The sequence below is a fragment of the Mauremys mutica genome, chromosome 17 (assembly GCF_020497125.1).
Source record: "Mauremys mutica isolate MM-2020 ecotype Southern chromosome 17, ASM2049712v1, whole genome shotgun sequence".
NCBI lineage: Eukaryota > Metazoa > Chordata > Testudines > Geoemydidae > Mauremys > Mauremys mutica.
Genome location: NC_059088.1, coordinates 117176 through 143613, shown reverse-complemented (window position 1 = coordinate 143613; position 26438 = coordinate 117176). Strand labels below are relative to the sequence as shown.

General features: G+C 53.4%; 1 protein-coding gene across 1 annotated transcript; it reads right to left on the bottom strand.

Annotated features, from left to right (window-relative positions):
* ADGRE1 (adhesion G protein-coupled receptor E1) lies at positions 1–26172 on the bottom strand. Its single transcript, XM_044991972.1, has 22 exons — positions 25988–26172; positions 20753–20803; positions 20330–20473; positions 18159–18302; positions 17078–17215; positions 16504–16650; positions 15893–16039; positions 15583–15720; positions 15125–15271; positions 14187–14263; positions 13190–13273; positions 12473–12650; positions 11580–11699; positions 9940–10130; positions 8791–8961; positions 8167–8361; positions 6772–7007; positions 5849–5915; positions 3446–3537; positions 1337–1505; positions 900–992; positions 1–456 (listed from the first exon to the last, which is right to left on the bottom strand). The coding sequence occupies exons 1-22, from the start codon at positions 26016–26018 to the stop codon at positions 451–453; spliced, it is 2766 nt and encodes a 921-aa protein (XP_044847907.1). The 5' UTR covers positions 26019–26172; the 3' UTR covers positions 1–450.
* Between the last annotated feature and the right edge of the window lie 266 nt (positions 26173–26438).

The window sequence follows — 26438 nt, the reverse complement described above, 5'->3', positions numbered from 1 at the left end:
TTCAAAATCAAACTCATTTTACAGTATTGAAATGCCGCAGACATGCAAAACCTGCTCAGATTTCAGGGGACTGAAGGATTGGGGTGGGGGGGATGATAAATAAGGAGAAAGGGAATCTCCGAAAAGCAGCAGTGGATTAAGCTATAGCTAGATTAAACTACAGGTGCTACTGGCCCATGCCTAGGGAGTCTAACTTGTTCTAACCACTAGACCCCACAGCCAGGGATAGAAGAACCCAGGAGTCCTGACTGCCAGCACCCCCAGCTCTAATCCTCACACCCCTCTCCCCTTCCCAGCCCGCTGATTTAATCCCGGGATCACACTCCAGCTGGCAGGTTGGTTTCGAAGTTCTGATCCTGCAAGCACTTTAAAGACGGCAGATTCAAGTTCTGCAATAAGCTTTTCCTTCTCCTGTGGCGCGATGGCGTCTCCTGCCTCCCGGCCAGAACGTCAGCCCTGCAAGGAACGAGAGACACCGGCATGGTTCCGGAGGGGAAAACACAAGCTCCCAAGAGAGTTTTGATATCAGATGAGTGGGATCAGCCCTTCTGTGCACTCGGATTTAACCCAGACTTCAAAATCCTAGCGTAGCAGATTTCCATGTCTATTGGTGTCACTGGAGCTTCCCCAAATGCTCTGAAGTCCCTGAGGGCTGGTTTGCACCCAGCTTTTGTGCCAATTTAACTATAGCAGTCCAGACACAACGGCTGCCCTGCACCGGGGAGTCCTGACTCCCAACCCCCTTTGCTCTAACCACTAGACCCACCCCACTTCCAGAGCCTGGAATAGAACCCAGGAGTCCTGACTCCCAGTCCAGTGCTGTAACCCTGCCCAGAGCTAGCCTTTCGGATGCATCTGGTGAGGGGCGGCACAAATCGCAGGGTCATTGGCTCTCTTACCGCTTTGCTGCTGGTGGCTAAAGTAGACATGGAGACATCGGAAACGTAGGACTTGGCTTTGCAGGTGAACCGTCTCTTGTACTCCTCCCGCACCTGGAGATGCAGAGACAGTCAGTGGTGCCGAGAGATCTCTTCTCTCTAGGCCTTATCTCCATTTCTAACGTGCCCAGCACCTCAGCATCTGGGCGTTATGCAAATGAACAAGAGCTGCATCTAATCCTGCCTGATAAAAGGGACCTGAGCCCGATGCAGTCATTGGGGCTCACTGGCTGTTACCCATGCAGAGACTTACAGCTATTTATGCTCCCCCTCCTCTATGCCTTGGTACAAGTTAGAGCAGCCTCAGGGCGTCCAGTAAAGCGTCCTTAGCCCCCCCTCCTCTCTGCTGGCAGGGGGCCTGCTGAGTCCATCAGGGGACGAAGGGCCCTAGGTGGTACCTGGCGATTGAGGAGACAGTGCACCAGGAAGATGAAGGCTCCCTGCAGGCTGTTGACGACGGTGAATAAATACGCCATGACTGTGGCGGCTGGGCCGATTTGGAGGAGACCGAAAATCCACGTGCAGCCCAGAATGAAGACTTGGGCAATGGCTTTAAAGGTCAGTAGCCTGGAGAAAGGCAGAGGGAGAGATCCCGTGATGACAGGCCTCTGGAGGGTGGCTGAGTCAGGGGGTGTGATGTTATTGATATAAACTGGGACCATATAGAACATGGTTTGCAACCAAGGTCCTGTAGTGGCACCAAATCTTATGTAAAGGGGGTCATATAAGGTGTCTAAGACCAGGTTATGGGTTGCTGGTTATGATTATGCTGTCTGTATGTCTGTATCATTTTGTAGTTGAAGTTATGAGTATTGGCTGTACACTGTCTGTATTTCAAATCTGTGCTGTATTTCTGGGAAACATCCCAGACAAGTTGGTGCTAGCTCTGCCTAGCCTGCTTGATGGCCCATTAAGGACCATCAGCTACATAATTGACCCATTGAGAGGAGGCAGATACGCCTTGTAACTCAGCAAAGTATGCAGGGTCTTGCCCATATGACTCCAGACTCCATTTTGCTGTAATTTTCCACAGTAAGAACAAAGAGGTTCTTACACCTGGAAAAGCCTATATAAGGCTAATGCCTCATCTCCATCTTGTCTTCAATCCTGCTTCTTACCTCTGGAGGGACTTTGCTACAAGCTGAAGCTCTACACAAGGGACTGATGACCCATCCTAGCTGGGGATGTTCTCCAGAGACTTGATTTGAACCTGCAGTTTACTCCATCACTGCTACAAGCCTGAACTAAGAACTTTGCCATCACTGTATGTAATTGATTCCATTTAAGCAATTCTAGCTCTCATCTCTACCTTTTTCCCTTTATGGATAAACCTTTAGATTTTAGATTCTAAAGGATTGGCAACAGCGTGATTTGTGGGTAAGATCTGATGTGTATATTGACCTGGGTCTGGGGCTTGATTCTTTGGGATCGAGAGAACTTTTTTCTTTTATTGGGGTGTTGGTTTATATAACCGTTCATCCCAAGGATGAGTGGCACTGGTGGGGATACTGGGAGACTGGAGTGTCTAAGGCAATTGCTTGTGTGACTTGTGGTTAGCCAGTGGGGTGAAACCAAAGTCCTTTTTGTCTGGCTGGTTTGGTTAGCCTTAGAGGTGGAAAAACAGCCTTGGGCTGTGACTGCCCTGTTTGAGCAATTGCTGCTGAATTGGCACTCTCAGTTGGGTCCCGCCAGAACCGCATCGTCACAGGGGGGTCCGGGCCGAAATGGTGAATGCTTCCTAAAGACCCAAGTCTCGCTAAGAGGGGCTGGGACGGATTCAGATCCTGTCTGGATCAGGCAAAAGGAGCCCTGTGACACACTCACCAGCACTGGCTGCAGGCACATAGAAACACAGAGAGAGCTTTGCTTCTACGTGACCTGGCTTTCGGGGTGACTATCCCAGCCAGGCCCCATTGCAGAGGGCAGGTGGGGACGGGGCGAGGAAGATGTCAGTGCGGGGTACACAGCAAGGAGTAGAGCAGGTTTGTAAATCCAAGGTGTCAGAGACGGGGGAAAGCCCCTTGGGAGCAGATCTCCAGCTGGTTCAAATCGGCAGATCCCATAGAGAGACACCAGCTTCCACCAGCTGAGGATCTGTCCATCCAGGCTTCGCAGCAACATCACCCTCTCTCCTGCATTCTAGCACCCTGGCCACTCCACGGCTGAGAGACACAAACAATGGGGCGTCCAGCACTGCCCTTGGGGGGCTGTCGGCCAGACTGAGGATCTCCAAGGGCTGTCCCAACACTCAGGGAGGCTCACAACTCCCACTTCAGCCCAGTTTTTAAAAGAGGGAAACTGAGGCACAGTGACTTGCCCAAAGTTACACTGCCAGTAGCAGAGCTGGGAATGGAACCCAGGAGTCCTGACTCCCAATTCTAACTGCTAGACCCCACTCCCCTCCCCGAGCTGGGGACAGAAACCAGGAGTCCTGACTCCCACCCTGCCCCCTCCCTCTTACCACCACTGAACTATACTTTTCAGCTCTGCTTTTAAACCAACATTACCTGGTCTCCTTAAGGGTGGACACTTCAGTGTTGAGGCTGGAAAGCTTTCTCTGCAGCATCCAGAGCGTTAAGGCAAAAAGGACGGAATTAATCTAGAATCAAAGTAGAGAGGTGGCAAAATTTGCAAATACAAAATTGCTCAAGATAATTAAGTCCCAGGCAGACTGCGAAGAGCTACAAAAGGATCTCTCAAACCCAGGTGACTGGGCAACAAAATGCCAGATCAGCAAAGAATCCTGTGGCACCTTATAGACTAACAGACGTTTTGCAGCATGAGCTTTCGTGGGTGAATACCCACTTCTTCGGATGCAAGTGGGTATTCACCCACGAAAGCTCATGCTGCAAAACGTCTGTTAGTCTATAAGGTGCCACAGGATTCTTTGCTGCTTTTACAAATCCAGACTAACACGGCTACCCCTCTGATACTTAAAATGCCAGATGAAATTCAATGTTGACAAATGCAAAGTTATACACATTGGAAAACAGAATCCTAATGATACATATAAAATGATGGGATCCAGATTGGCTGTTACCACTCAAGAAAGATCTTGGAGTCATTGTGGAGAGTTCTCTGAGAACATCCACTCAGTGTGCAGCGGCAGACAAAAAGCAAACGGAATGTTGGGAATCATTAAGGAAGGGATAGTTAATAAGAAAGAAAATATCATATTGCCTCTATATAAATCCATGGTACGGCCACACCGTGAACACTGCCTGCAGATGTGGTCGCCCCATCTCAAAAAAAATATATTGGAATTGGAAAAGGTTCAAAAAAGGGCAACAAAAATGATTAGGGGTCTGGAACGGCTGCCATATGAGGAGAGATGAATAAGACTGGGACTTTTCAGCTTGGAAAAGAGACGACTAAGGGAGGATATGATAGAGGTCTAGAAAATCATGACCGACATGGAGAAAGTAAATAAGCAAGTGTTATTCACTCCTTCTCATAACATAAGAACTAGGGGTCACCAAGTGAAATTAATAGGCAGCAGGTTTAAAACAAACAAAAGGAAGTATTTTTTTCCCACACAACGCACAGTCAACCTGTGGAACTCCTTGCCAGAGGATGTTGTGAAGGCCAAGACTATAACATGGTTCAAAAAAGAACTAGATAAGTTCATGGAGGATAGGTCCATCAATGGCAATGGGCAGGGATGGTGACCCTAGCATCTGTTTGCCAGAAGTTGGGAATGGGCAACAGGAATGGATCACTTAATAATCACCCTTTCTGTTCATTCCCTCTGGGGCCAGGTGGCCTGGGGCAAAGCAATTTCAGGGGCCCCTTCCATACAAAAAAGTTGCAATACTATACAATACTATATTCTTGTGTGGGCCTCTGGGCAAATTGCCCCCCCCTCACTCCACCCCCGGGCAGCCCTGGAAAAAATAAACATTTAAAAACCTTCCACATCTCGGCACAAACCCAGTTTTAAGAAAACTTCTTTTCAAGTCATCTTTACAAGGTATCACTAGTTCTCAGCATCAGCTAGAGCTAAAAGGCACTAAAGCTCATTAAAAGGGTTGGACAAATATTTTCCGTCAAAACTTTTTTTGGATCGAAAACTAGGGTTTTTTTTTAAAAAGCAGAAAAAAATCACGGACAATGTCAGCTTTCCTTCAAAATCTGTTGTGGTTTTTTTACTTGAAAAGCTGAAATTAGTCTGCCAAAACCTGAACACGGTTTGGGGTTTCAGAAGTGTGTGGCCAAATATTTGCTGCTTGCTGTGTTTGACTGTTTAAAGAAACAATTAAAAAATTCTGCTTAAAAAAAATTCAAAACTTTTGAACCACCTCAGCTTGTGACCAAATGCCTGAGCCCATCCAGGCAGAGATCCCTGTCTGGGGCACCTGGCACTGGCTACTGTCGGAAGAGAGGATACTGGGCTAGATGGACCTTTGATCTGACCCAGTGTGGCCGTTCTTATGTTTGTATGTTCTTATCTCACTAACCCTGATTTGCCTCAGGCTCCGGGGAAGGGATGTGACGGGCAGCTGGGGGTCTCGACATGAGCAGAAGCAGAAATTGTCGCCATCCAAAGCAAGGGTGTTGCTGTTCGGTATGTTTATCTGGCCAGATCCGCAGCTAGTGCAAATCAGTATTGCTCCGTTGAAATCAACAGAGAAATACTGATTTACGCCAGGTGAGGATCTGGCCCCATGATCTGAAGTCCCAATGTGATGCCAGAAACTGTCTTTCGCAGGATTGATCTGGTGGCTCTTATCACCCCATTCCCTGACTGGGCCAAACTCCTCCTTGGCATATACTCCTTCGAGGTCAGTAGCATTACACCAGGGGATGAACTGGGCCCACAGTGCTTAGCAATAGACAAGGGAAGCCAGGCAGAGCTCCAGACATCACCGTACTGAGGTAGGCGGCAGGCTCAAGCCGCAACAGATACGTACCCCGATGATGACACACACTGGCCCTAGGAAACTCCAGATGAACCCCTTCTCCATGCTGAGCCAGCAGCTACAAGAACAAAAGGTTAATGTGACGTTCACTGAACATCAGCAGCCTGGTGCAGCGATTACCATTGATATTAGTGCTACCCAACGGGGCTCCTACCGAGCTACAGAGTGAGGGACAGTCCCTGCCCCTACCAGCACCATCTAAATGATGTGGGGGAAGGGAAACTGAGGCAGCGAAGGGGGATGTGACTCATTTCGGGGAGTTCTCTGGCCTGTGTTATACAGGAGGCCGGAGCACATGATCACAGTGGTCTGGCCAGAGAATCTATTAATTTTATTCAAGGTCAAGGTCATGCACAGAGGTCAGGAGCAGAGCCAGAGAGAGAACCCAGGTGTCCTGCGCTCCAGTCGACTAGATGCTAGAAACATTAATTCATTCATTAAGGACGGCAGCTCAGCTATCGAGACAGACGCCCACTGGTCCAGAGCATCTTTCACTGGGGAGTGCTGGGACGGGCACGGGCACGGGCACACACACACACACACACACACACACAGTGCTGGCGTAAGACAAGACCTACTCTCTTCACTACCATTTTTGCACTCACACAGCAAATTTGTCCTTTAGATCTAACCACAGTACATCAAATTTCCTTAAGGCCAAGAACGCCTTAGATTTGGACTGTTTACTTCTAGGGACTTATAAGGCCCCATCACTGTAGCATCTAACAATCTTTAATCGATTTTGTCTCCCAATGCCCCAGTGCAGCAGGGCAGTGCCATTATCCCCATTTCACACATGGGGAAACTGAGGCATTGGCTTGCCCGGCACCAAGCCTGTGGTAGAGCTGGGACCTGCATCTCCCCTAACACATGTTAATGCCTCTCAGGGCCAGTTCCCCAGCTCAGGCGCTCACTTTTCCCGCCTGCCGTATCCCTCCGGCATAACCGCCGCCGAGACGGCCACCACCAGGGCGGGGAAGCCGTAGCCGAAGAGGCTCAGGTGCCGCATCTTGGGGCTGTGGGTGCTGAAGTAGTTGACGACCCCGAGGTTGCGGACGGTGAGGAAGAGCACCACGGCCTCCAGGAACATCCAGGCGAAGCAGGCCAGGAAGAGGTAGTGCAGGAGGCCAGCAATGACGGCGCAGGCCAGCTGGGGAGGGAAGAACGCCCGCGTGAGCGCAGAGATCCCGGGCTCTGCTGCTACGTGGTTCCCCGGGCTGGCACTTAGGGCGACCCCTAGTGGCGACGCTATGCAGAACAGGGCAGGAACTGGTGAACCAGAGAGAGCCACAGGGTCTGTGTCCAGCAGCCCAGCTAAACAACGTTTGAGCATTGCCTCCACCCGACCACCAGGGGCACTGTAGCCACCACTATCTTCTGCCACACAAATCCCAGCTCAGGGGGGCATTTCAAAGAGACCTTCAGCCTGCACTAACAAGCACTTGCTGTGACGAAGTGGGAATGTTCTTGATGTGTTGTTCGAATGCTGAGTGGGGAGTATTGACCTGGGAAGGTTGCAGGGGAGTTTTGCTGGGACGGCCTGCACTGGGGAAGGGAGGATACCTGAGCATGTAACCTGAGAACCCAGGAGGGTGGTTGGAGGCCAGGTAACACTTCTGCCAGGGACACTGGACAAAGGACACAAAGGCTGGGGGAGGAGTCAGAGGGAGGCTGAAGGGAGTTTCCGTCTGGAGCTGGCTGAGAAATGAAGAGGGGCTTCCCAATGGGGCTGTGGCCTCCCTGGGGGCCCCCAGATGGACCTAACTAAAGGGGGTCCTGTTGTCTGTACCGGCAAGTCCTGTTTTGGACTGTGTTCCTGTCGTCTAAATACACCTTCTGTTTTAGAGTCTGGCTGAGCGTCACGGTGAATTGCAGGAAGTGGGGGGTGCAAGGCCCTGACACCCCCACACTCTGTGACACTTATTGAGGTCCCTTCTAGTCCTATGATTCTTTCATTTAACAGCCTCTAATGAGCATCCTTGGGCTTGGTTCCCCTGCATCAAACCCACCCCTGGGAATTACCATTGCAAGAAGGGGCTTTGCCCTAGGATCTCTTCTCTGCCCTGATGGCCACTGCTAGCTGCATACCCAATAAACGCTCACTCTTCAAAGTAGGTCAGTATCATTACCCCCATTTTACAGATAGGGAAACTGAGGCACAGGAAGGTGCTTTGCCCAGCATCACCAACAGGCTCAGGGCAGAGCCAGGACTACAACCCAGGTCACCAGTGTCCCCAGGCAGTGCGCTATCTACCAGGCTGCTCTGCCTGCCCCGTTAGGCACCACGCGAGGGGTGGGGAGTGCTTTACCTGGTGGCTGGGGCTGTCCACCGCTGTGAGGAAGAGCAGGTCGGCCAGGAAGAGGCAGAGGCAGAGCTGCAGGTGGATGGAGGTGTTCACGTTGCGGATGGAGCGGCACAGGAGGAAGGTGAGGATGGCGAGGAAGAGGCACAGCAGGGACAGGGCCAGCCCGACGTGGGAGATGAGGAACAGTGGGAAGCCTGCCTATCGGGGAGGCGGGGCAGACGGCTCGTTAGGAGGCCACGCGTCGTCCCACATGGGGCAGTTAATGCAAGTGGGGCTTTGCTAAGAACTCCCCCCGACTCCTGCCCGTGACAGATAATCGCAGCTGTTCCAGGGGAACACGGGCATATACCTGTACAGGGGCCTTTATTTCAGCCATAGGGCTCTGGGAGCCAGCAGGGGACCATGGAACAGGGAACCGCCTGTGATCGGCCCATGATGCCCATCTCCAGTGCTCACCCCAGCCCCTTTGCGCTTTCCCCAGTGCTGCCCCCCATGCCGGGGAGGGGCTCCCCGTAAACATCCCCAGAGCTACCTCCTTGTCCTCCTTCAATCTCCCCTTTCCCGAGAGGATACCCGACTGCCCCCAGCAAAGCCCGCAGCCTCGGTCTGCGAGTACGGGCCCGTTACCGTTATCTCCCCCGATGCCATGAGGACGGCCAGGTTGGAGACGTGATTGCAGCTGCACGTGGTGTGAGTGGCGTTGCTGCGCACGACCCCGCACCCAGCCCGAGACCAGCTGCCACGCCGGTCCGTGGCCTCCCACGAGACGCAGATGAGCTTGTCGGGGCTGCTGCTTGGCTGCAAAAAAGGAAAAAGCGAAGAATAACGCAAGTTGGAAAAAACGTACCAGGGGAGCAGGTCAGAGACTGCAGGAGAGCACTTGAGAGGCAGACTAACAGAGGCCGTGTGGACCAGTGGATGGGGTATTAGACTGTAACTCAGAAGACTTGAGTTTTAGTCCTGGCTCTGCCACTGGCCTGCTGTGTGACCTTGACAGAGTCACGCTCCTGCTCTGTGCCTCAGTTTCCCCTCCCACCCTTTGTCTAGACAGGCTAAGCACTTGGCGGCACGATGAGCCGCTCCTGCCAGAAGGGGGTGCTGATTTCAGCCTGTGCATTAGCACAAATACTGAACAGTAGGGCAGAGGGTTAACAGCCTCTCTATCGCTCCCCACAGAGAGTGGGCCAAAGAACACACATGGGGTGGTTCTGAAGGGCTCCCAGACTCTGCGTCTGCCTTAATGAAGCAGAAGAAAAATCTATCCCTGCTCCTAGTATTAACACCTCGCTCTTCAGTGCTTTCCATCCATCAGTCAAGGCGCTTTCCAAAAAAAGTCACTATCGTTACCCCCATTTGACATATGGGGAAACTGAGGCACAGAGTGAGGTGGGGGGGGATATCAAGGTCAGCCAGCAGGCCAGTAGCAGAACCAGGAGTAGAACCCAGGTCGCCCACTAGTGCGCTATCCACTAGGCCACACTGTCTCCCCGTGTTCCTCTTTCTCTCTTCCCCTGTCACTCAATCCCAGTAGTGGGAAATTCATGCATCTACTACTGATGCTCGGTTAATGGAGCTGGCCCTTTAGCAGCTGGAGGAGAAATTCAGACTTTCTGATCAAAAGGTCATGAGTTCAATCCCCCCTTCCCCCCAAGACAGCACCACACTTGGGGAGAACACAAGAATTCCTCCCCACCTGCGAGTTAATTCAATGCAGCATCCCCATCAGAGGAATCAACCCCAACCGCAGTTCATGGAGGCACGTGCAGCCGGCCTTACCATGATGGTCTGGAAGGTGTAGTTGACCGGATCCGGGAAATCGGTCTTGGTCTGGCTGGTCAGGAAGGCACTCACCACCCTGGAATTTATCCGAACTGGCCAGACAGAGGTGGCCCTTTGGCCATGGAAGAAGCTGCCATTCAGGAGGGACTCCATGCCCACGTAGGAGGCAAACGCCACTCCAGCCCGGGCTGCAAGTATCCCCAAGGAGAAACCAGGTGAGTTAGCGGCTTCTTTACCCCGCATTGCACCAGGGGACTCGCAAAGCACTGTACAACTCCCCCGCTTCAGGAGCTGGGTAATTTATTGCTTCAGACCCACCCACGGATAAAAACGGGGCACAGAAAAGTAACACGATGGCACAGCAAGCCAGCAGCAGAGCGGGAAGAGAGGTGTCCGGGCAGCCAGACTTCAACTTACAACTGCAGCTCAGCTAGCACTGACAACAAGACAGAGAGGCTGTCCATAAATTACGGAACGCAACAGTGGGCACGGGGCTCCTTTATGTTGTGTGTTTGTTTCAGTGTTACAGTGTTATCAGGGGTGGGCAGATCTTGACAGTTTTTGGAGAGCCCCTGAAGATGGTTTTCTCAAAACATCTGATATTAATAGAGCTAGTTGGAAAAGAGTGTTTTCCCCCCTGGTGAAAATCGTAAGGGTTTTTTTGGGGGGGGGGGGGTGGAAACCAAATTTTTTATTTTAAATTGCCACTGCAATGCCTCCTGGGAGTTGTGGTTCGCGTGCCTCGTGCTCCTGTTTCTCCTCTATGAGCCAGGTTCCCTGGTTGGTCTGCATCTCCCATGATGCACCATGGCAATCATCTAGCCACAGTGCATCATGGGAGACAAAGCCTGGCAGAAAGCCTGACTTATGGAGGGGAATGGGAGCATGAGGCATCAGGAACATGATTTCAGAATCCAGATACACCTCTACCTCAATATAACGCTGTCCTCGGGAGCCAAAAAATCTTACTGCATTATAGGTAAAACTGCATTATATCGAACATGCTTTGATCCACCAGAGTGCGCAGCCCCGCCCCCCGGAGCGCTGCTTTACTCTCTTATATCCAAATTTGTGTTATACTGGGTTGCGTTATATTGAGGTAGAGGTGTATTTTAGGTCTTCTGCCAAAAGCAGAAAATATTTCATGTTGGAGGGCATTTGGGGCAGCCAGTTTTTCAACACACACTAAGTTTTCTGCAGAAATCAGCCACTTCATGAAGAATTGCATTTTCTGAGGACCCAATTTTCCAGCCCTCATTCTTCATTGTTCTAGTTCCCTTTATTCTAGCAAGCTTGACTAGGACAGAAGGAATTTACATTTGTAGGTGTGAGAACCCAGGAATTCCCATTCCAGCACAGAGCCCTGTATCCCATACACATCAATGGTGCATCTAGTTCACTTTCCCATCTCTCTGTGTCAGCACAGACCAACGGCCCATATCAGATGGGATCTCCTGCCATTGCCAGTGATGCTTCAAGAGGTACAAAACCTCCAGTACTTTACCTGTGCAATACCTGCCGCTCGGCGGTGAGGGCTGGGGAAGCAAGCCTGACATGGAGGGACATGCAGCCGGCCTTACCAGCTGAGAAGCAAGCCTGAGAAATCCGTCTCACACCCTCTGGTGGTGGTGACGTACCTTGTGCCACTGATCCCTGGATCGTTCTGCAGCTAATCTTCATGGTCTCCCCTTTGACTTCCAGGCTGATGACTGAGTCCTTTCCAGGGCAGCCGTCCTCAATGACTTTGGTCTGGAGTTCTAAGGAGAGGGGGAAAGAACACGGTCTGATACAGCACAACGGCTCCTCGGGCAGGGGAATGGCAGAGAAAGAAAGAAACGGAGAGACACGTCCGGCTGAGAGGGGAAGAGGCTTTTGTGCCCACAGGAAAGAGATAGGGAGGAAGTTTCATCGGGCCCTTGCACCAAGCCTCTCCTGAGGGGTTTAAGAACAAGGGGGGACTGGAGAGCTGTAGATGGGGGCGGAAAACGTGGCTTTCCTTGAGAATGGGAACTGCAGCCGTCGGCACATACAGGCTGCAGTCCCGAGAGCCAGGATCTAGGGATATGGCCTTGTGGTTCAGGCAGGAGATCCAAGCTGAACTCCCAGCTCTGCCACCGACTCCCTGTGTGACCTTGGGCAAGTCACTGCAGCTCCCTGCCTCAGTTTCCCTCCTCTGTAAAATAGGGATAATGAGCCTCCCTTTGTCTATCTAAATTGGAAGTTCTTCGCGGCAGGGACTCTCTCTCCCTCCGTGTCTGTGCAGCGCCTGGCACAACAGTGTCTCGGTCTTGGCTGGGCTTTCTAGGTGCTACCATAATGGTCATAATAGGGAGGCCATAGAAAAATAGGTGATACCCTAATGTTCATAATAAGGAGACCGTAGAGAAATGAGCTAACTAGATATGGCACCTGCTGATTGGTCACCAGGCAGGCTCCATCCCTATTGGGCCAGGTCACGCTGCTTGTGATGTGCAGTTGCCACCTGTTCCAACCACTCCCCACCACCCCACCCCAAGACCCAGCTTCCTACCCAGTTGTTCCATCCGGATGGTCTGGCTCCCGTTCCCAGTGGGGTTCTTGAAGACGTCCAGCACGACATTCTCCACGTTCTCCAGGAAGACGGTGGCCATGGTGGAGACCTGCTCCGTGCTCAGGTTGGACCAGGAGGGCGTCTGATCCAGGATGGAGGCAAATCCCTCAGCGGCTTTCTACGATGGGGCGAGAGAGAGAGAGCTCTTATTGGCTGTGCTGTGTTACCCCAGCAACAGTCGGCCAGTCTCCTAAGAGCTGCTGATGGGCGTCCTCACAGCTGCCCTTCGTCCCACCTGCCCTGAGGATCCACATGTGCAACATGCCCCCTCTAGTGGCTGCTCCATAGAGGTCTGAGCCAGCTACAGCTCCGGGGGCTGCTCCAAGGCGAGCGAGAGGCTTTGAATGACTTCAGTGGGCTTCGGCTCAGGCCTGAAGTCCGCTGGCTCAAGCGCTAGCAGCTCGTGCCTCTAAAGCTGAGTGTCCCCGATCCAGCCCTGCTACAGGCCTGCGTGGCACCGATTAGATCTCTCTACAGCAAGATGCCGGTGAACCACGAGCATCAGCCCTGTTCTCTTCCAGGGAATTCTAAGACCCACCCACCCCCTAGTTACAGGGCTGGATGCAGGGCTCAGTGGGGTGGGGTTCTGTGGCCGGGGTGAAGCAGGAGCGTCTAGAGAGACTGAAAGCTGCGATAAAACATCCAGGCTTCTCTTACCTCCAGAGAGACGGTGGAGTTCTTCCTTTCGCTGGGGTCTCCCAAGACGCTGAAGGTGGAGGTCAATAACTTGCAGAAGGCATCCTGTGCAGGGCGGAAGGAGGGGGGCCAGAGCAGAAGAAAAAGCCCGTAGTACAACACAAATTCAATCGTACAGCAGGAAGCTTGGTCTTGTGGCCAAGGCATGGGGCTGGGACCCAGGGGTTCAAACTGCAGCATAGTCACGAAGCCATCTCATTTCTCACCGTTTCCGTTCCCCATCTGTACAGTGGGGCAACTAATCCCGTCTTGGCCACTTACACTGTAAGTCGTGGGGGCACGGAATGCCTCTTACTATGTGTCCATGGGGCACCCGGCACAATGGGGGCCCCGATCTTGGTGCGAGGGAGGGGGAAGGGGTCTGTGCAGCACCCTGCTTGAAGCCAGAGTGCTACTGCAAAGGATTGTGGGTGGCAGGAAGGGACAAGGGAGGTTTGGGGTGCCAGAGGTTCTACTGCTGGTACCGTGGGGAACAGGACTGGTGTTGCTGGGGGAGGGGGCAGGGGGGAGCTATGGCTTCCTACACTGGGATTCTCCACCCACTAAAGATTTGATGATTCTTGTCACTCTCCTGCAACCTGCACTTTGCTGCTGCTTCACTGGCAGGGATGACAAATTTTCACCCCATGAATTAAAATCCCCAGTGCCAGAAATGCCAGGTGTGAGTGGCTTTGCTGCGGCAGTCAAGGGCCGCACTGCAGACGAAATTGACCTGGGCTCAGATTCTCCAAAGCAACTCGATTTTGGCAGCACTCGTGCGAGGTTCCTTAAAGGTGCCCGGGAAGTGACGAGCGCCTGCTCCCTGCACACTCAGGCCCATTTGAAGGCATTTCAAGTCAGGAACCTCAAAAACAATCACTGAGTCACTTTAAAGAATTTCAGCTGGGGTTCCCGACACTGCCTTTGCCGTGAGTGTCCCTAGATTAACAGGGCGTGTGAACTATGCTGGGGTACGTACATCATTTTGGGATGAGCCGTGAGCCGCATCCACCCTTCGGTTCTCACAATTCTTCACCAGATCGTTTGAAGCGACCGCTAGGAGGAAATGAACAAAAAAAAATCAAATGTGCAGGAAATCGCTGGGCGTCCCCATCCAGGATACAAAGGGTTTAAAAATCCTGCTTGTAACACCAGTGACTTCCAGGTCTAGGGACTACAACCCAAGTAAGCTCCACTGTGCGCTGACCCCAGATCTGGGTCCGAGGGAGGCACCTATTTCCACTCAGGATTCACATACAGGAGCCTGGTCACCCTTTTCCAAGGGGAAGTGGAGCTGGGGTGGTGCCACCTCCCCAAAAAACCCTTGGAACCGAGAGCCCAGTGGGTAGCGTGCTCACCTGAGATACAAGACACGAAGGGTCAATTTCCTCCCTCTGCCTGATGTAGAACCCTGGGTCTCCCAATCACCCCGGAGAGAGCCCTAACCACTAGGCTGCAAGGCTGCTCTCTCTCAAGCTCTCCGGTTGGGTAACACGCTCATTGCAACCAGGGGACTGGACCCTGGGTCTCCCACTGGAGTATCTGGTCACAGCAGCTTGCCGGGCTGCTGCACACAGGGCTGTTTCCTGCACCCACTGTGGACTGGCTCCATCACAGAGAGAGAGACCAGAGATGTTCCAATTGGTGCTTTAATACACAGCCAGCTCCAGCTGGTAGAGGCTCAGGTTAAGTATGTTGTGCATGGTGCCACCTGGGGGCTGAACATTATAATACAGTTTAGCAGTCACCTGTGAACTGTACAGTCACTCTCTGGGCGAGGAATATCTATGTCCCCCGAGGGAGCCCCACCCTCACTGGGCAGAGAAGCTGTTTAAAAGCAGGGGGGGGCTCAGATTTTGTCCATCTCGTGAGCAAGGGCTACAGTGAGAGGTCGGGGAACGTTGCTTGGATGGTCACCTGTGCAGTGGGTTGTTCCGGGTACCCAAGGCCCTGGCGTGGATGGATGGTGCCCGGGTGAGCACTGGCAGGTGTAGCTCCCAGGTGTGTTCATGCAGGAGGCACTGGGCCCGCAGACTGCAGGGGTTTGGGCACATTCATCCACATCTGCCAGGAGAGGACTTGGAATTAGTCAGTGAGTTTATTACACGCATTACCTAGAGGCCCCACTGCGCTAGGCGCTGCACAGACACAGTGCGAACTTACAGTCCAACAAGGCCCACTGAGCAACACTGTGGAGCCAGCAGTAAAGACACAGCCAGCTTGCCACACTTCCCGGGGCTCTGGAGACAGTCACACTCCAGGGTGGGCAGGCGGAGCGGCTCAGACACTCGCTCTCATCTGCAGGACGACCTGAGAGCCAGGCTCAGCCTCCCACCCCCAGAGCTCCACCCACAGCCCCCACATGGGACGCTCACCTGTGCAGCTGAACCGGATGCCAGGCTGGCTGCGGGGGAGGTAGCCTGGGGGACATGTGCAGATGTAACTGCCCAGTGTGTTGGTGCAGATGGAACTGGGGCCGCAGGGCGATGGGTCCCAGGAGCATTCGTCAAGATCTAGGGGAGGGAATCCAGGTTGGACCCGCATGATGCTAGAACACCAGGGTTTTACTGCCAGGGACCACCCACATCCTGATTCAAAGCCCATTGGCCTCATTAAGAAACTTTCCACCGGCCTCAGTGGCCTTTTGGATACATCGCTCTGCTCTGTGCCAGAACCAGCACTCACCGTTGCACTGCGCTGCTGGGTCAGTGAAGCGCTGCTCCCCAGAACTGGATGCAAAGCCGGTATTGCAGGTGCAGTAGTGGCTTCCTGGGGTGTTGGTGCAGGCGGCGTGAGCAGGGCATGATGCCAGATCCAGACACTCATCAATATCTGTGGTGGGGGAAGGAGCAATGGGCCCAGCTAGCACAATGGAACCTTCCCTTGATGGGAGGAGGGGAGGGGAGAAGGCAGGTCCCAGCACCTGCCATCGGAGGGGCATCGTGCCAGGAATATGGCTCCCAGCAGGTTTGCAATATGCTGCCCAGTCCCAAGAGGCAGCGGGTGCTAGTGGCCTGAGAAGCGGGAGCCAGGATGCCTGGGTTCTCGTCTCAGCTTTGGGAGGAGAGTGAGGTTTGGTAGTTGGAGCAGGGAGGAGCTGATGCCACCTGCTGTGTAGCAGTCACCTGTGAACTGTACAGTCAGTCTCTGGGCCCAGGAATATCTATGTCCTCCTAGTGAATCCCACCTCTACTGGGCAGAGAAGCTGTTTAAAACCAGGGTGGGGGCTCAGATTTTGTCCTTTTCATGAGCAAGGGCTACGGTCAGAGGCCGGGAAAGGTTGCTTGGATGGTCACCTGTGCAGCGGGTTGTTCCGGGTACCCAAGGCCCTGGCGTGGATGGATGGTGCCCGGGTGAGCACTGGCAGGTGTAGCTCCCAGGTGTGTTCATGCAGGAGGCATTGGGCCCGCAGATTGCAGGGGTTTGGGCACATTCATCCACATCTGCCAGGAGATGACTTGGAATTAGACTGTGTGTTTATTACATGTATTAAGGTAGCACCTAGAGGCCCCACTGCGCTAGGCGCTGCACAGACACAGTGCGAACTTACAGTCCAACAAGACAAAGTGTGGGAGGGGGACAGAGGCCAGGAGAGGGGCAGACACTCAGTAAGTCAGGAGCAGCGCTGGGACTGGAACTCCCGTCTCCTCATTCCCAGGCAGTCGCCCGACCCACTGATCAGCACTGGGGAGCCAGCAGTGAAGACACAGCCAGCTCGCCCCACTTCCCGGGGCTCTGGAGACAGTCGCACCCCAGGGTGGGCAGGTGGAGTTGCTCAGACCCTCGCTCTCGTCTGCAGGATGACTGGAGAGCCGGCCTCAGCCACCCACCCCCAGAGCTCCACCCACAGCCCCCGCACGGGACGCTCACCTGTGCAGCTGAACGGGATGCCAGGCTGGTTGCCACGGAGGTAGCCTGGGGGACACTTACAGGTATAACTGCCCCGTGTGTTGGTGCAGATGGAGCTGGTGCCGCAGGGCGATGGGTCCCGGGAGCATTCGTCAATATCTAGGGGAGGGAATCCAGGTTGGACCCGCGTGATCCTAGAATACCAGGGTTTTACTGCCACGGACCACCCACACCCTGAGCCAAAGCCCATTGGCCTCAGTAAGAAACTTTCCACCAGCCTCAGTGGCCTTTTGGATCGATCGCTCTGCTCTTTGTCAGAGCTGGCTCAGACCAGTGACCCATCTAGCCCAGAATCCTGCTTTCAACAGTGGCTGGTACTAGATGCTCAGACGATCATTTCAGATGTTCTCATTATTTATATAAAGTCGAATCCTTCTTCAAAATCTGATAAATTTGCAACCTCTATTGGATACTGTGGCAGGCAGTTCTACAGGTTAATACTGCAGCATGTAAAAAAACCCAGTTTTCTTTTATCTGTTTTAGGGACTGGATTGTGAATGGCCCCAACGTCGGTGCACAGGAATAGGGAGTCCACTAGGAAGCTCCCCCCCAGGCCTTCATGAGGATCACGCTTTCCTCCATATTCCTCCTGGTGGATCATAGTGTCCCAAAAGTGGGTGGGGAAAGAGGCGGGGCCATAATATGCTCCTCCCCTCTGTACAAGGAATGGAATCAGGGCTTGAGGGGACTCTTTCTACACCCTGGGCTGCTCCTGGAGGAATTCAGCCACCCATCCCCATGATGGGGTAGCTGCGCCAGGGCTGCGTCCAGACTGCACTATGGCTTTTTCCATTTGATTGGCTGTCCCGTGGTTTGGGGAGGGACAGATTGACAGGCTGGGGAAGCCAAGTCACTAAATCTCCTTGGCCACATATATCCCTCTTAGTCACTGCATCACGCTTTCCAGTCAGCAAAATACTCGATACCGAACCTTCGCCGCAAGCGGAAGAGCCACTCCCAGTGACACTAGTGCAAGCTACATAGCAGTGGCCCCACTACACGGCTCCCTTTTTCCTAGCTGGGCTCAGGAGCTCACACTCACCATTGCACGTCACTGTCGCATCAGTGAAGTGCTGCTGCCCAGAGCTAGATGCAAACCCACGTTTGCAGGTGCAGCGGTAGCTCCCGGCGACGTTGTCACAGGTTGCATAAGCAGGACAGATAGATGAATCCGTACACCTGTCAGCTGGGAAATGAAGAAGAAACAATGTAATTCATTAACAAGCCTTTGCCCCTTTTGTCTTACATCTTCAGTGTGCTTGTAGCAGGGTGGTTACCCGCTCCTGCCCTGCGGGGCTTGAAGCAGCCCAGGAGTGGGCTGGGGCTGGGGCAGGGAGCAAAGCCCTGGCTGACTGGGGGAAGTGGCCAGGGCAGCCAGAAGCTCAGGTGTGGAGAAGGGCCTGGCTGCTAGGGAGCAGAGCAGGGTACCAGGAGTGAAGCAGGGCTGGGGGAAGGCTAGAGGAGCTGGGGAGCTCTGGCCTAGGAAAGCCCCAGGCTGCGGGCCTAGCTGAGGGCCTAAGACCAGTGCTGGGGCTGCTAGGCAGAGGCAGCAGGGAGTGGGGCTAGATGGTGACTGGCAGTAGCCTTACACTGAGGCGAGGTGGGGATAGTGGGTGGGGGTTCCCCTGGGTGGGGAGACCCAGAGTGTGGGGGTACTGCCAGAGGGGGCAGCAACCCCGAGAAAGGGGCACCGGGGTCCCGGGAGGGACACTGGGGCCAGCGGTAAGGCCTGAAGCGCCCCCTGGAGGCTGGAGGGACCCCGCTCCAGGGGCCCCGAAAAACTCTCATGGGGGCCCCTGTGGGGCTCGGGGCCTGGGGCAAATTGCCCCTCTTGCCCCCCCACCCGGGTGGCCCTGGGGAGGAAGCGCTACCCAGCCCCACTGTGCCGTCCCGCTGTGCTCTGGCACCACTCCCAGCCTCAGCCGCAGCTCTGCACCCGGCCACAGCCCCAGCTGCTGGCCCCCATCATGGCCTGGCTGCAGTCCCACCCCCAGACCCACCTCCAGCTGCAGTCCCAGCCTCGGCCCCTGCACCCCAGGAGCTGCAGCCTCGCTCCAGCTCCTGGAGGGGTGGACAGCGGTGCGAGGGGGCATGACCCTGAAGAGTTTGGGGACCACTGCTGTAGACTGGTCTTTTAACAAAGGCATTTTTGGCACCTGTATTTTCCTAGGTTTTTCAAAAACAAACTGAAAAAACCCATCACGTGGCACCATATGAAGAGCTACATGGGTCACCAGCTGAGTTGGAACCTCAACATCCATTGCACGGACCTCGGCCACTTGAGCTGAGGGAGGAATTGCGAGCCGCAGCAGCTTGTCAGTATCTATGCGAGGGAGGAGGCCTTTGCCGGCGAGTTCCCCAGATCCCTGCTGACAGCAGAGCAATGGGGAGACTCTGGAATCTCAGCCTCCATCCCAGGCTCTGGAGGGAGTGTGGTCTAGTGGGTGCAGACCCGTCTGCCCATTCCCCCAAGCTCAGCTCCTTCCGCCCCGTCCCCTCCAATCTGTCCCTGTCCCAGTGCTGTCTTTTCCCCACCTCTGTCTCCTTGTCCCCATCCCATTCTTCACTCCTCAGGTTCCTCATGCCAATCCTCGTGCCCAGCCAGTCCCAGTCTCCTCCCAATACCTGATCCCCCCTCCCTCCCAGTCCCCGTCTCCCTTCCCAACCAGTCCCAGTCTCCTCCCCATGCCTGATCCCCCTCTCCAGGGTGGATTTGATTTAAATCAGGATGAGGGTGGGGAGAACTCCTCCTACACCTTGGATTAAGATCACAAGAACGGCCATACTGGGTCCGACCAATGGTCCATCTAGCCCAGGACCCTACCTTCCAACAGTGGGCGGTGCCAGGCGCTTCAAAGGGAATGAAGAGAACAGGGCAGTGATCGAGGGAACCATCCCCTGTCCAGCCCCAGTTGGCAGCAATCCGGTTGCTCAGCATCTCCACCCACAGCTTTGTGCAGTTTGCACTGACTTCCATTGCTGCTTTCCAGTGTGACTGGCCATTCCTGGGGCTATTAACAGCCAGATTGTGGGAAGCCAAGTCGTTAAATCTCCTTTGCCACATATTGGCCTGGCCTGGCTCCTAGTCACCGCCTCACGCTTCCCAGTCCCTGTTACTCTTTTCTCTAGTACCTGATGTATTCTCTTCATCGCACGCTCCAGAGCTACTCCATGGCAGTCTCCCCAGTACAGAGCTCCAGGGCTCACACTCACCGTTGCAACGGACGGCTGGATCGGTGAACTTCGTGGCCCCCGAAGTGGATATGAACCCAGGTCGGCAGGTGCAGTTGTAGCCCTGGAGAGTATTGGTGCACGTTGCGTGATCAGGGCACAGCATTGGATCGTCGCACCTGTTCACTGGGAAATGAAGACGGAACCAGGGCTGGGCATTGAATCAAAACGCAGCCCTGTTTAGCCGCCAGCGGAGAAGGTGGCTTTGTGGCAAGCGGGGACACAGCGCAAGAGAGCAGAAGGGAATGAAAAAGAAGAAAGAGAAAAATACACAGAAATGTGGGGGAAAAGGAGGAGGAAATGGGATGGAAAGTTCTTTGCCTGTTCAAAGCTCCCCTCCAGCTGCAGGACACACCGGGGTTCAGAGCTGGAGATTTTTGTCCAGGTTTCAAGGCATCAACTTACGAGCGCTGGAGACAGGCTGAGTCCCCTTGAAGCAGACGAGCCAGCAAAAGCCTGGAAGAGGAGACACAACCAAAGATTCTGTTATTGCATTGGGTGTTAGTGCTGTTGCCCTGTGCTCTGACCCTATAGGAGGCTGGGTGGCCTAGCGGGTAGAGCAGTAGGTCTCAGAGGAGGGTGGTTTGTTGGTTCTCTTCTTAGCTCTGCTGGTTGACCCCATCCAAGTCGCTCCTCCTCTCTATTTCCCCTGGGTCCAGCTTCCCCATTTTGATTATAAACTCTTCAGAGCAGCCTTTGTCTTCACACCGCTGATCATGGCTGAGACCCCTAAGCGCTACCAGAACATAACCTATCAGAGTAACACGTTTTCAGCGGGCCAGATCCCAAGGTACTGAACTCAGGAACCAATCCCCGGGCGGTGTAAATCAGCGTGGCACTCCTGACTGCCGTGAGCAGCTGAGGATCTGGCCCGCAGCCCCAGCAGGAGTTTAGCCTGAGTCAGCACCAAGGAAGGATACACGAGATCAGCTCATTCTGTGGTGCCCTTCACGAGAGAGATGTTCTCAGGCCCTCGCTCCTCCCACTGCCCCAGTGTCCCTGCTGCTTGGCGATCTGACTACTTCTCTGTAAGCTAGAAAGCGGTGAGCACTAACCAACTCCAGGGACGGCTGAGCCCCCAGAGGTTCAGAAACGTGCCTTGGCTGGGACAGCCAGAAGCCCAGCGGCTCGGTCTAACCCCCTCTGGAGCAGGGAAGGCAGGTGGAAACCTCAGAAGATTCCTGCTGTCACTTGCCCTGGAGCTGCCCCCGCACAGAGGAATTCTTTTGAGGCTCCCTCCTCCACCCTCACCGGGAACTCAGAGAGGCGGCGCCGTTTGGTTTAAAATGGAAGGGACCAAACTTTCAAAAAAAACCATTGGGCTGATCCTCATTTCCCCCGGCTCCCGTCAGTCGCTTACGACGGAACAAAGGGCCGTGCGACACAATACGAGCAGAGGAGCTTGGCACTGGCAGCCCAGCCCGCTGCGGCCGGTTACACGAGGCCGTTTCCATTTTGGATCCGACAAGGGGGCTGGAAGTTTCAGGCTAGAAAACACAAGAGGGTTTCTAACCGGCAGCGGAGGGAGGTTCTGGATCAGCCTCCCGATGGGACTAGTGGGGGCAAACAGCCGAGCTAGGTGTAAGGTGGAGCTGGATACATTTATACACCGGGTTATATGGCAGGATTCTGTGTGGTAGCAGGGGACTGGACCACCACAAACCATCCCTTCCCCTGACCCAAGGGGTTCCCTTGACTTCCCATCACTCCCCCCAGACCTCCGGCTCCCTGCAGTTCTCCAGCCAGCCCCAGCTGAGCCACTCGCTGGGCTTTATAATCACCTGATCCCCAGCTGCTCAGTCTCAGGGGAGGCTGGGCCCAGCCGCCCCCCATTCTCCCCTCTCCCATCTTTATCTTTTATGAACAGTTTGAATCTAGGCCCGTTTGCTTGGAAAGCTCTGACCTCTCTCACACCTGGGTGTCAGGCACCCCCTTGCTTCCCCCACCCTTTGCTGCTCGTGGAGACAAAATGCAGAGCGGAAACCGGACGGGCCCCTGTTCGTGGGAGCTGGGCAATGACCAGAGATCTGACATCACAGCAAATCCTTTATACTGCGTGTTATTGTGTTACTGCGTGTTCTATTTGATGGCTGGGGGCAGGATTGGAAGGGGGCTGGGTGCAGGGCAAGGATTTGAGTGTGGGTTGCCGGGCGCTGGACTGGGCAGTGGAGAGGGTCGATTCCCACAACCCCACAGGCAGACACGGGTTAACCCGGGGGGACAATTGGCACCTGTGCGGGGGCAGAGGCTGGCCGGGCGGCGCCGCTCCCTGCTGGCCGTGATGTTCCTCAGACAGGCCAAGAGTCTTCAGCCAGGAGCTCCTGATCCACACCCCGGCCGCTCTCAGCTTCTGCAGTCACAGGCTCAGATCTGGGTGGGCCGAGGTGCTAACTGGGTGGGGCGGGGCCCACCTCTGGCTATGCCCCAGACTGGCCTGGCTGACCTGGGAGGCCCCTTCCAGTCCTGTGTCCTGAGGCAGCCTCACTGGCCCGACCTTCCATTCATTAACTGGCTGCTTCAAGCAGCATCGGAAGCCACCACGAGGCTCTGTGGGCTCTCGGGTACCCGTCTGCAGTCACGGCACTGAGACGAACGGGGGTCTCGCAGTTAAGGCCCAGGGGCCCAGTTCAACAAAGGCGCTTAGGCACAATTGTGCTCCACAGACGCCGGCTGGGCCACGCTCGGCCCCCGTGACTGATGACACTCCCAGCGGCCACGGGCTAAGCAGGTGCTTAGCTGCGATTGGCGATTTGCTTCTCCCCACTAACAAACACCCTACGCCTAGAAAGCCATGAGCACAAACAGTCCCGCTTGTGTCACTCTTATCCTGTGCCCCCACCCCACCCTTCCACTGGGTTCCCTTTACCCACCTTCTCTTACGCTAAGGCCCCGATCCTCCCGTGATCTTCACCCAAGCAGCCCCCCATGCCTGTTAAAGGCAGGGGGACGCTGGGATTAATCAGGGCTTAAAGAGACTAAGCATTTTAGGACAGGAAGTGTCTTTTGCTCTTTAGCTACTGTGGCAAGGCACCTTCCCAATCTCCCCAGCCTCTGCTGCTTTTAGCCCTGGTGAGACAGGCTTGGGTAATGTGGTCTCCCTTGGGACACAGGGGGAGTCTGCTCCCCGTATCTCCACCAGTCCTGTTTAGAGTATTTTTCTCCCTCGTGGGAAAGAGTAATGCATCTCCTCCTGGTGAGGCTCACTGTCTTGCTGCTCCTCACCTACTGGCAGCAAGGCTCCTTCTCTCTCTGCTCTCCCCAGTCCTTCCTCCCAGGGGAGGGTTTAAAAAGGTCTCAGGCAGCCCTAAGTTGGAATCAGCTGATCCTAATTAACCTCAGGTAGCTCCCCCTCAGCTGATTCTAATTGCTACCTTGGTAACCCCTTCTCAGCTGAACCTGATTGACCCGTAGTTGCCTCCCAGTTGATAGGGAGGAGGGCCTTTTAACCCTCTGGGACTGATTCCTACCCCTCCCTTGCAGCTGTCTGTCCTGAGTTTATCACACTACACATAGCACCTAGCGTATTGGGGCCATGACAATAACCTTAATAATGTATTGATTAACAACAACCAAGCATTCATAATCAACATGCAACAATTAATAACAAACCACTAATAATCAAATCCACACAGTACAAACACTAATGAATCCTTCATTAGTAGCCATTTGTGATTAATAATGAAAACACCCCAGGGATACCAAGCGTGGCAGCCACCGGTGTATTAATAGATTTGGAGGCAACGGTGAACATCTAGTCTGACTTCCTGTGTGATCCGTGCGATAGAACTTCCCTGAATTAATTCTTGTTTGAACAAGAGCAGATCTTTTAGAAAAACATCCAACCTTGATTTAAAGATTTCTAGTGCTGGAGAATCCACCACAGCCCTTGATAGGTTGTTCCGATGGTTAATTGCCCTCGTTGTTAAAATTTGTACCTTATTGCCAGGATGATTTTGTCTCGCTTCAACTTTCAGCCATTGGATCTTGTTAGACCTTTGTCCACTAGACTGAGAAGCCCATGCTCAAATATTTATTTTCCCTGTAGGTACCTATAGACTGGGATCAGGTCACCCTTGAACCTTCTCTTTGTTAAGCTAAATAGATCGAGCTCCGAGAGCTACAAGACAAGCTTTCCAATTCTTTAATCATGCTCATGGCTCTTCTCTGACCCCGCTCCAATTTTTTTGACGCCCTTCTTGAATTGTGGACCCCAAAACTGGACACAGGATTCCAGCCGGGGTCACACCAGGGACAAATACAGAGTAAAATAACCTCTCTCTCCAACTTGAGATTCCCCTGTTCATGCATCTCAGTATCACATTAGCCCTTTTAGTCACAGGGTCACAGTGAGACCTCATGTTCAGCTGATTATCCACCATGACCTCCAAGTCTTTGTCTGAGTCACTGCTTCTCAAGATGGAGCTGTAAGTATGGCCGACAGTCTTTGTTCATAGATGTACGTCCATATATTTGGTCACACTGACATGCATATTGTTTGATTGCACCCAGCTTACTGAGGGATCCAGATCTCTCTGTATCCATGACCTGTCCTCTTCCTTACTACCACTTCCCCAATCCGCATCTTCTGCAGACTTTCACAATAACGATTCTACGTGTTTTTCTGGGTCATTCATCAAATAAGCATTTAGATGAAAAGTCACAGATCTGGGCTGAACGCCCATCACTGAAAGACCCTACGACCCCTCAGAGATCCCAACACAATGACAATTATTGTTGCTCCTTTTCAATCCGAGCTGCTAGTCAAATTTCTGGGCCCAGGGCATCTTCCAACTGGGAGTAGAAACTGATGATGGACTCTGGTATTTCCTATGTTCCAATCTGGTTTGGTTACAAGTCCTGCTTCTTCAAATGCAGGAGGGACCAAAAACCAGGGGTAGCTTCTTTTCTTTACAAAAAACAACAACGAGGAGTCCTTGTGGCACCTTAGAGACTAACAAATATATTTGGGCATAAGCTTTCGTGGGCTAGAGCCCACTTCATCAGATGTTTTAGCCAACAAAAGCTTATGCTCAAATAAATGTGTTAGTCTAAGTTGCCACAAGGACTCCTCGTTGGTTTTGCTGATACAGACTAACACGGCTGCTACTCTGTAACCTTCTTTTCTTACAGTCCCAAGCCTCATTAGCCAGCACCAAACCCAAAAGCTGGTCTTCTCCCAGGGTCATTCAAACCATGCCTACAAGCTCCTGTTTGGCTTTCTTCCTCTGTCTCTGAGTCTCCCCCAGTTTCTTGTCTGCCACTCCCCCCGCAGCTAGATTAATTCCATGCCTAACAGTCTCACACACACATGGTCAGAATAATAGCCAGGTGGAACCCTCTGCCCACACGATGCTAGTTTCTGGGCAGATTCCATCCTGCCTTGTTTTAGGGGGGCGGGGGCCCGACAGGGTCTCTTACAATTATCTTCACATATCAATTTCCATGAGGTTTTAACTCAACCGGTAACAAGGATTGATTGCACCCACGAGCCTCAATCATGGATTGGGCCCCTGCAGTGCTAGGTGCTGTACAAAAGCAGAACAAGAATACAGTCCCTGCCCCAAAGAGCTTAAGTTAAGTTAGTTTGTTTTTTGCCAAGCCCCCACTGGAAGAAAATAACACAATTCCTTGCAAACTTACCTATAAGGTGGGTGATAAGCTGCTTCCTCATTATGCCACTGCCTTCTCTTACCAGGCAAGAAAACTGCCCCTGCTTTATCTGGTTGCGATCTTTCTCAGAGGAAGTTTGCAGAATGACATGGTTTTTACTGGGGCTTCCTTTCAGAGGTGCTTTAGCTCAGCGCTCTTGCTCTTGTGACAGTTCTTCCTCTGCCCAAGATGATCTCTGGGCATCTACTAAGTTTATTATCAGAGTAGCCAAATAACACCCCTGCAATGGACAGGAAACAACAGGGGAAGTTGCAGTCTTATCTCTTCAGGAACTGAAAGTGGGACATGGGGTGGGGAGGTTGGTCTTATCGTAGACTCATAGAAGATTAGGGTTGGACAAGACCTCAGGAGGTCATCTAGTCCAACCCCCTGCTCAAAGCAGGACCAAACCCAACTAAATCATCCCAGCCAGGGCTTTGTC

What these genes read in the sequence shown, in the direction of transcription:
- ADGRE1 (XM_044991972.1), bottom strand. Translation starts at nt 26,018, where the DNA reads ATGAGGAAGCAGCTTATCACCCACCTTATAG. An exon ending in TGCGACAGTGACGTGCAATG is followed by an intron (nt 17,216 to 18,158) that starts GTGAGTGTGAGC and finishes TCCCTCCCCTAG; the next exon opens with ATATTGACGAATGCTCCCGG. An exon ending in CGGAACAACCCACTGCACAG is followed by an intron (nt 14,264 to 15,124) that starts GTGACCATCCAA and finishes ATTTCCTCCTAG; the next exon opens with CGGTCGCTTCAAACGATCTG.